At 45.1% G+C, this 10,000-nt stretch overlaps 1 protein-coding gene across 2 annotated transcripts in view; it reads left to right on the top strand.

Annotated features, from left to right (window-relative positions):
• cog5 (component of oligomeric golgi complex 5) overlaps nucleotides 1–10,000 on the top strand; it is a 67,633-nt gene that overhangs the window by 44,563 nt on the left and 13,070 nt on the right. For both annotated transcript variants that reach the window (XR_012592602.1, XM_074625021.1), the window contains exons 8-12: nucleotides 2,514–2,673; nucleotides 2,951–3,063; nucleotides 3,234–3,311; nucleotides 7,478–7,559; nucleotides 7,794–7,998. Coding sequence is in view for 1 of the 2 variants with exons in the window: in XM_074625021.1 (XP_074481122.1) it covers nucleotides 2,514–2,673; nucleotides 2,951–3,063; nucleotides 3,234–3,311; nucleotides 7,478–7,559; nucleotides 7,794–7,998 (638 nt within the window). In the remaining variant the exon portion in view is untranslated. The remainder of the gene's footprint in view (nucleotides 1–2,513; nucleotides 2,674–2,950; nucleotides 3,064–3,233; nucleotides 3,312–7,477; nucleotides 7,560–7,793; nucleotides 7,999–10,000) is intronic.

The raw sequence follows: 10,000 nt of genomic DNA, 5'->3' as shown, positions 1-10,000 counted from the left end.
ATAAGGGTTATAAGGGATATAAGGGATATAAGAGATATGAGAGATATAAGGGATATGAGAGATATAAGAGATATAAGGGATATGAGAGATATAAGGGTTATAAGGGATATAAGGGATATAAGAGATATGAGAGATATAAGGGATATGAGAGATATAAGAGATATAAGGGATATGAGAGATATAAGGGTTATAAGGGATATAAGGGATATAAGAGATATGAGAGATATAAGGGTTATAAGGGATATGAGAGATATAAGAGATATAAGGGATATGAGAGATATAAGGGTTATAAGGGATATAAGGGATATAAGAGATATGAGAGATATAAGGGATATGAGAGATATAAGAGATATAAGGGATATAAGAGATATAAGGGATATGAGATATCAGAGATATAAGGGTTATAAGGGTTATAAGGGATATAAGAGATATAAGAGATATAAGGGTTATAAGGGATATGAGAGATATAAGAGATATAAGGGATATGAGAGATATAAGGGTTATAAGGGATATAAGGGATATAAGAGATATGAGAGATATAAGGGTTATAAGGGATATGAGAGATATAAGAGATATAAGGGATATGAGAGATATAAGGGTTATAAGGGATATAAGGGATATAAGAGATATGAGAGATATAAGGGATATGAGAGATATAAGAGATATAAGGGATATAAGAGATATAAGGGATATGAGATATCAGAGATATAAGGGATATAAGGGTTATAAGGGATATGAGAGATATGAGAGATATAAGGGATATGAGAGATATAAGGGTTATAAGGGATATGAGAGATATAAGAGATATGAGAGATATAAGGGTTATAAGGGATATGAGAGATATAAGGGATATGAGAGATATAAGGGTTATAAGGGATATAAGGGATATAAGAGATATGAGAGATATAAGAGATATAAGAGATATAAGGGATATGAGAGATATAAGGGTTATAAGGGATATGAGAGATATAAGGGATATGAGAGATATAAGGGTTATAAGGGATATAAGGGATATAAGAGATATGAGAGATATAAGAGATATAAGGGATATGAGAGATATAAGGGATATGAGAGATATGAGAGATATAAGAGATATAAGGGATATGAGAGATATGAGGGATATAAGAGATATAAGGGATATGAGAGATATAAGGGATATGAGAGATATAAGGGATATAAGGGATATAAGGGATATGAGAGATATAAGGGATATAAGAGATATAAGGGATATGAGAGATATAAGGGATATGAGAGATATAAGGGATATAAGGGATATAAGGGATATGAGAGATATAAGAGATATAAGGGATATAAGGGATATAAGAGATATAAGGGATATAAGAGATATAAGGGATATGAGAGATATAAGGGATATAAGGGATATGAGAGATATAAGAGATATAAGGGATATAAGGGATATAAGAGATATAAGGGATATAAGAGATATAAGGGATATGAGAGATATAAGGGATATGAGAGATATAAGGGATATAAGGGATATAAGGGATATAAGAGATATAAGGGATATGAGAGATATAAGGGATATAAGGGATATAAGGGATATGAGAGATATAAGAGATATAAGGGATATGAGAGATATAAGGGATATAAGGGATATAAGGGATATGAGAGATATAAGAGATATAAGGGATATGAGAGATATAAGGGTTATAAGGGATATGAGAGATATAAGGGATATAAGGGATATAAGGGATATGAGAGATATAAGAGATATAAGGGATATGAGAGATATAAGGGATATGAGAGATATAAGGGTTATAAGGGATATGAGAGATATAAGGGATATAAGGGATATGAGAGATATAAGAGATATAAGGGATATGAGAGATATAAGGGATATGAGAGATATAAGAGATATAAGGGATATGAGAGATATAGGAGATATAAGGGATATGAGAGATATAAGAGATATGAGAGATATAAGAGATATAAGGGATATGAGAGATATAGGAGATATAAGGGATATGAGAGATATAAGGGATATAAGGGATATAAGGGATATGAGAGATATAAGGGTTATAAGGGATATGAGAGATATAAGGGATATAAGGGATATAAGGGATATAAGGGATATAAGGCAGTGTGTGCAGAGCCTCCTCTGCTCTGTGTTCTCTCATTAAATCAGTGGTAGGTGTATTTTTAGCTGCTGCTGTCACCTCCATCCTCTCTGGTAAACTGAGTGTGAAACTACTAGACTGTCTACGTTAAGATGATTTTATACTGTTCAAACATTCACCTCTGTCTTCTCCGTCCTCTCCGTCCTCTCCGTCCTCTCCGTCCTCTCCGTCCTCTCCGTCCTCTCCGTCCTCTCCGTCCTCTCCGTCCTCTCCGTCCTCTCCGTCCTCTCTGTCCTCTCCGTCCTCTCCGTCCTCTCCGTCCTCTCCGTCCTCTCCGTCCTCTCCGTCCTCTCTGGTAAACTGAGTGTGAAGCTACTAGACTATCTACATTAGGATGATTTTATACCTCTCTCCCCCCCCCCTTCTGTCGGTCAGAACCCGACCCAGGTGGGCACGGCCCTGCAGGTCTTCTATAACCTGGGCAGTCTGAGAGAGACCATCGGTTCTGTGGTGGGGGGTTACCGGACCACCATCCAGGACAACATCACCGGTGCTCTGGACATCAAGGGCCTGACCCAGCCGTCCAACCCCAGAGGTGAGACCCCAGGAGGACGAGCTTCTTCTCTACACACAGACAGAGAGACGTTGTCCTCATTTCACACAATGGTAGTTTATAATGTGACCCAGTTCATGAGTTGATCTGAAATAGATTATGATTCTGCCGGGCCTCTCCTCAGAGAGTAGTCCCTTCTGGAGGGAGGCCGTGGGTTATTCTCATGGCTCACATCCTTCCTGATAAGCTGCCCTGACTAGGCTCAGGATTCGTCCTCTGGCGTTTTACAGGACAGTTTCTGGTGAATTTGTGCCCTCAGGTGCACCAGGCAGAGCGGTGCTGCCGACACCGGGCCACACAGCGGCTTTCCGGGCCGCTCTGTGGACCAACCTGGAGAAACTGATGGACCAGATCTGTGCTGCATGCAGACAGGTAGGCAGATCCCTGACCGAACCCTAACCCTAACCCAGCACTGACTGACCGTACCCTAACCCTGACCCTAACCCAGCTCCCTGACACCACTGATGGACCGTACCCTGACCCTGACCCTAACCCTAACCCAACAGCAGGACTGATGAATCAGCTGTTCTGATGTCTTCCAGGTGCAACATCTGCAGAAGGTCCTGATGAAGAAGAGAGACCCTGTAACTCATGTGTGCTTCATCGATGAGATCAACAAGGTGGGTGGGCACCACGGCTCTGGACTTATAATATACAAAATCATTTATAGTAATAGTAATAATAATAGTAAGAATTACAGCTGCAATCAGGACAACAGGCTCCAGTCTGGCCATGGAGTTCTTAAAGAATAGAAAATATGAGTTTTAGTATTCTCACAATCAATATAAAATATCCAGACACATTCATGTCTCTAAGTCCCATCAGGTCCACCTTCCACAGCAGACCGGTACCACCTGACCTCAGGTTGTCTCTGTGTACATTAGCATGTATTCATCTGATGAATCACACCTTTGTTAGACCATGGAAGCACAGTTTAGAGTTCAAGGTGTGTTTCCAGGTGTTGAGGCGTTCTATAGTAGTAGTATAGTATAAAACCTGTAGTGTCTCCAGAGGGAGCTGTGGGAAGTCTGAAGACTACAAGTTAGAAAGAAGAGAAAGATGTGGAGGTGTGGAGTTACAAAGAAGTGATCTGACCACATCTCCTGGACATTAGAATATTGTATTAAGACAGAGCCTTTAACAGCAAATATAACAAGGTAGCAGGTATCAGCAGGTATCAGCAGACAGCAGCAGGTATCAGCAGGTAGCAGGCAGCAGCAGGCAGCAGCAGCAGCAGCAGCAGGCATCAACAGGTAGCAGGTATCAGCAGGTATCAGCAGGCAGCAGCAGGCAGCAGCAGCAGGTATCAGCAGGTATCAGCAGGTAGCAGGTATCAGCAGGTAGCAGCAGGCAGCAGCAGGCAGCAGCAGGTATCAACAGGTAGCAGCAGGCAGCAGCAGGCAGCAGCAGGCGGCAGCAGCAGGCAGCAGCAGCAGGTATCAACAGGTAGCAGGTATCAGCAGGTATCAGCAGGTAGCAGCAGGTATCAGCAGGTATCAGCAGGTAGCAGGCAGCAGCAGGCAGCAGCAGCAGGTATCAGCAGGTATCAGCAGGTAGCAGGTATCAGCAGGTAGCAGCAGGCAGCAGCAGGTATCAACAGGTAGCAGCAGGCAGCAGCAGGCGGCAGCAGCAGGCAGCAGGCAGCAGCAGGCAGCAGCAGCAGGTATCAACAGGTAGCAGGTATCAGCAGGTAGCAGCCCCGGGGCCCGCTCCCTTCATGGTAGTAATAGTATCAATAGTAATCATGGCAGTCATTAACACATCATCAGCGTCTCACTCTCTCTTTCCTCACACAAACCTCGTTGTACGAGTCAGAGCGGGAGGCTGTTGCTATGGAAACAAAGCTCTCACCAATTACCCAGAGATGGAGGTGTGAGCTGGAGACCTAATGACATGTCTAAATACAACGGTCCTCAGCAGAGCAGCACACACATGAGCCTGCTGCCAGAGCAGCTGCATCCAGATCAGTCTGATCACACTGGAGGAGGAGATGAGGAGCATTCAGACTGGAGCTAGAGGTCATTGAGAGGAAGCACACTGTTGTCTAAAACATCATGGAGTGCTGTAGCGTTGTGAACTAACGGGCCCAGACCAAACCAGAAGAAGAAGCTCCGCAACAAAAGCATCTGTTGAAACTGATTATTTTATTGCTCTTCAGATCAGATCAAGAGTATTCACTTCAGCTATTAGTGTTGTTTAATATGCAGCTCTCCCATCCTGAGTCCATGTTTCAGCTCTCCCACCCCGAGACCATGTTTCAGCTCCCATCCTGAGACCATGTTTCAGCTCCCATCCTGAGACGACCATGTTTCAGCTCTCCCACCCCGAGACCATGTTTCAGCTCCCATCCTGAGACCATGTTTCAGCTCCCATCCTGAGACGACCATGTTTCAGCTCTCCCACCCCGAGACCATGTTTCAGCTCCCATCCTGAGACCATGTTTCAGCTCCCATCCTGAGTCCATGTTTCAGCTCCCATCCTGAGTCCATGTTTCAGCTCCCATCCTGAGACCATGTTTCAGCTCTCCCACCCCGAGACCATGTTGCAGCTCTCCCATCCTGAGTCCATGTTTCAGCTCCCATCCTGAGACCATGTTTCAGCTCTCCCACCCTGAGACCATGTTTCAGCTCCCATCCTGAGACCATGTTTCAGCTCTCCCACCCCGAGTCCATGTTTCAGCTCCCATCCTGAGACCATGTTTCAGCTCTCCCATCCTGAGTCCATGTTTCAGCTCCCATCCTGAGTCCATGTTTCAGCTCCCATCCTGAGACCATGTTTCAGCTCTCCCACCCTGAGACCATGTTTCAGCTCCCATCCTGAGACCATGTTTCAGCTCTCCCACCCCGAGACCATGTTTCAGCTCCCATCCTGAGACCATGTTTCAGCTCTCCCACCCCGAGACCATGTTTCAGCTCCCATCCTGAGACCATGTTTCAGCTCTCCCACCCCGAGACCATGTTGCAGCTCTCCCATCCTGAGTCCATGTTTCAGCTCCCATCCTGAGACCATGTTTCAGCTCCCATCCTGAGACCATGTTTCAGCTCCCATCCTGAGACCATGTTTCAGCTCCCATCCTGAGACCATGTTTCAGCTCCCATCCTGAGACCATGTTTCAGCTCCCATCCTGAGACCATGTTTCAGCTCTCCCACCCCGAGACCATGTTTCAGCTCCCATCCTGAGTCCATGTTTCAGCTCCCATCCTGAGACCATGTTTCAGCTCTCCCACCCCGAGACCATGTTTCAGCTCCCATCCTGAGTCCATGTTTCAGCTCCCATCCTGAGACCATGTTTCAGCTCCCATCCTGAGACCATGTTTCAGCTCTCCCACCCCGAGACCATGTTTCAGCTCCCATCCTGAGTCCATGTTTCAGCTCTCCCACCCCGAGACCATGTTGCAGCTCTCCCATCCTGAGTCCATGTTTCAGCTCCCATCCTGAGTCCATGTTTCAGCTCCCATCCTGAGTCCATGTTTCAGCTCTCCCACCCCGAGACCATGTTGCAGCTCTCCCATCCTGAGTCCATGTTTCAGCTCCCATCCTGAGTCCATGTTTCAGCTCCCATCCTGAGACCATGTTTCAGCTCTCCCACCCCGAGACCATGTTGCAGCTCTCCCATCCTGAGTCCATGTTTCAGCTCCCATCCTGAGACCATGTTTCAGCTCCCATCCTGAGACCATGTTTCAGCTCCCATCCTGAGACCATGTTTCAGCTCTCCCACCCCGAGACCATGTTTCAGCTCCCATCCTGAGTCCATGTTTCAGCTCCCATCCTGAGTCCATGTTTCAGCTCCCATCCTGAGACCATGTTTCAGCTCTCCCACCCCGAGACCATGTTGCAGCTCTCCCATCCTGAGTCCATGTTTCAGCTCCCATCCTGAGACCATGTTTCAGCTCCCATCCTGAGTCCATGTTTCAGCTCCCATCCTGAGACCATGTTTCAGCTCTCCCACCCCGAGACCATGTTGCAGCTCTCCCATCCTGAGTCCATGTTTCAGCTCTCCCACCCCGAGACCATGTTTCAGCTCCCATCCTGAGTCCATGTTTCAGCTCCCATCCTGAGTCCATGTTTCAGCTCCCATCCTGAGACCATGTTTCAGCTCTCCCACCCCGAGACCATGTTGCAGCTCTCCCATCCTGAGTCCATGTTTCAGCTCCCATCCTGAGACCACGTTTCAGCTCCCATCCTGAGACCATGTTTCAGCTCTCCCACCCTGAGACCATGTTTCAGCTCCCACCCTGAGACCATGTTTCAGCTCCCATCCTGAGACCACGTTTCAGCTCCCACCCCGAGACCACGTTTCAGCTCCCATCCTGAGACCACGTTTCAGCTCCCACCCCGAGACCACGTTTCAGCTCCCATCCTGAGTCCATGTTTCAGCTCCCATCCTGAGACCATGTTTCAGCTCTCCCACCCCGAGACCATGTTGCAGCTCTCCCATCCTGAGTCCATGTTTCAGCTCCCATCCTGAGACCATGTTTCAGCTCTCCCATCCTGAGACCACGTTTCAGCTCCCACCCCGAGACCACGTTTCAGCTCCCACCCCGAGACCACGTTTCAGCTCCCATCCTGAGACCACGTTTCAGCTCTCCCACCCTGAGACCACGTTTCAGCTCCCATCCTGAGACCATGTTTCAGCTCCCATCCTGAGACCACGTTTTCTTGTCTCCATCTGAACTGCTGATGTCCTCGTTCATCTGTTCAGACGCTGAGCTCTCAGCTACTAAAGGATCAGTATTGTGTGTTTACTGAAGGTTGTGTGTTTGTCTCTGGTGTCTCCTGATGACAGGACGGTCAGCCTGATCTCCTCTACACCTTCTGGACTGATGTCACCAGCACACTGAGTGAGGAGTTCCACAGAGCAACTGAAGGTAACTCAACTAACCTTAATGTTGGCTTTATGAGGGAATCTCTTCAGGAAGAAAGAGTGCGTGCGTGTGTCTGTCTTATATCACTGATTGTCTCAGTTTTCTTCTTCCTCTGATCCTTCAGTCTTTGTCTTCGTGGTTGATTAAATGATGGTTTTCTATATTTCTCGGAGAGTATCTGAAGCTGTAGTCTGATAGTAGATATGTAATGAGATGGTTTCTGTGTTGTCTCTGCAGCCTCGTCCTTCCTGAAGCAGGCCTTTGAAGGAGAGTATCCGAAGCTGCTGCGACTGTACAACGAGCTGTGGCGCCGCCTGCAGCAGTACAGCGCCAGCCTGCAGGGGGCGCTGATGAGCAGCGGAGGAATGGACGCGTCTCTGGACATCACAGCCACGGAGACGGACAGCCAGGACCTCTTCACACACGGAAAACAGGACTACAAGTGAGCAGCCAATCAGAGTCAGCTCAGGGTCCCACCCTGGGATCACATCTGCAGGCTGGAGGAGGTTCTCTGAGCTTTACGTAGTTCAGATTAACTCTTTAGTCACAAGTTGAGCTCTCAGTGAACGAGCTCCTCTAAAGGCTGGATCAGCTCCCGAGCCCAGTTCTGCTCAGCTCCAGTCATGACATCATGCTGGTTGCTTCCATTTATCTGCACTTGAAGTGCTCCATATGTCAGCACAGATATTCTATCCAGTTAGAGGATCTTATATAAATCATTATGAGACAATAAATAGATGGTAGTAGATCATTAAACTGTGAGACAATAAATAGATGGTAGTAGATCATTAGACCATGACACAGTAGATAGATGGTAGTAGATCATTAGACCATGAGACAGTAAATAGATGGTAGTAGATCATTAGACCATGACACAGTAGATAGATGGTAGTAGATCATTAGACCATGACACAGTAAATAGATGATAGTAGATCATTAAACCATGAGACAGTAGATAGATGGTAGTAGATCATTAGACCATGACACAGTAGATAGATGGTAGTAGATCATTAGACCATGAGACAGTAAATAGATGGTAGTAGATCATTAGACCATGAGACAGTAGATAGATGGTAGTAGATCATTAGACCATGACACAGTAGATAGATGGTAGTAGATCATTAGACCATGACACAGTAAATAGATGGTAGTAGATCATTAGACCATGAGACAGTAAATAGATGATAGTAGATCATTAAACCATGAGACAGTAGATAGATGGTAGTAGATCATTAGACCATGAGACAGTAGATAGATGGTAGTAGATCATTAGACCATGAGACAATAGATAGATGGTAGTAGATCATTAAACCATGAGACAGTAGATAGATGGTAGTAGATCATTAAACCATGAGACAGTAGATAGATGGTAGTAGATCATTAGACCATGAGACAATAGATAGATGGTAGTAGATCATTAAACCATGAGACAGTAGATAGATGGTAGTAGATCATTAAACCATGAGACAGTAGATAGATGGTAGTAGATCATTAGACCATGAGACAGTAAATAGATGGTAGTAGATCATTAGACCATGAGACAATAGATGGTAGTAGATCATTAGACCATGAGACAGTAAATAGATGGTAGTAGATCATTAGACCGTGAGACAGTAAATAGATGGTAGTAGATCATTAGACCGTGAGACAGTAAATAGATGGTAGTAGATCATTAGACCGTGAGACAGTAAATAGATGGTAGTAGATCATTAGACCATGAGACAATAGATAGATGGTAGTAGATCATTAGACCGTGAGACAGTAAATAGATGGTAGTAGATCATTAGACCGTGAGACAGTAAATAGATGGTAGTAGATCATTAGACCGTGAGACAGTAAATAGATGGTAGTAGATCATTAGACCATGAGACAATAGATAGATGGTAGTAGATCATTAGACCATGAGACAATAGATAGATGGTAGTAGATCATTAGACCATGAGACAGTAAATAGATGGTAGTAGATCATTAGACCATGAGACAGTAAATAGATGGTAGTAGATCATTAGACCATGAGACAATAGATAGATGGTAGTAGATCATTAGACCGTGAGACAGTAGATAGATGGTAGTAGATCATTAGACCATGAGACAGTAGATAGATGGTAGTAGATCATTAGACCATGAGACAGTAGATAGATGGTAGTAGATCATTAGACCGTGAGACAGTAGATAGATGGTAGTAGATCATTAGACCATGAGACAGTAGATAGATGGTAGTAGATCATTAGACCATGACACAATAGATAGATGGTAGTAGATCATTAGACCATGACACAGTAGATAGATGGTAGTAGATCATTAAACCATGAGACAGTAGATAGATGGTAGTAGATCATTAGACCGTGAGACAGTAGATAGATGGTAGTAGATCATTAAACCATGAGACAGTAGATAGATGGTAGTAGATCATTAGACCATGAGACAATAGATAGATGGTAGTA

The sequence above is a fragment of the Sebastes fasciatus genome, chromosome 23 (assembly GCF_043250625.1).
Source record: "Sebastes fasciatus isolate fSebFas1 chromosome 23, fSebFas1.pri, whole genome shotgun sequence".
Classification (NCBI taxonomy): Eukaryota; Metazoa; Chordata; class Actinopteri; order Perciformes; family Sebastidae; genus Sebastes; species Sebastes fasciatus.
This window is presented reverse-complemented; position numbering and strand designations above follow the sequence as displayed.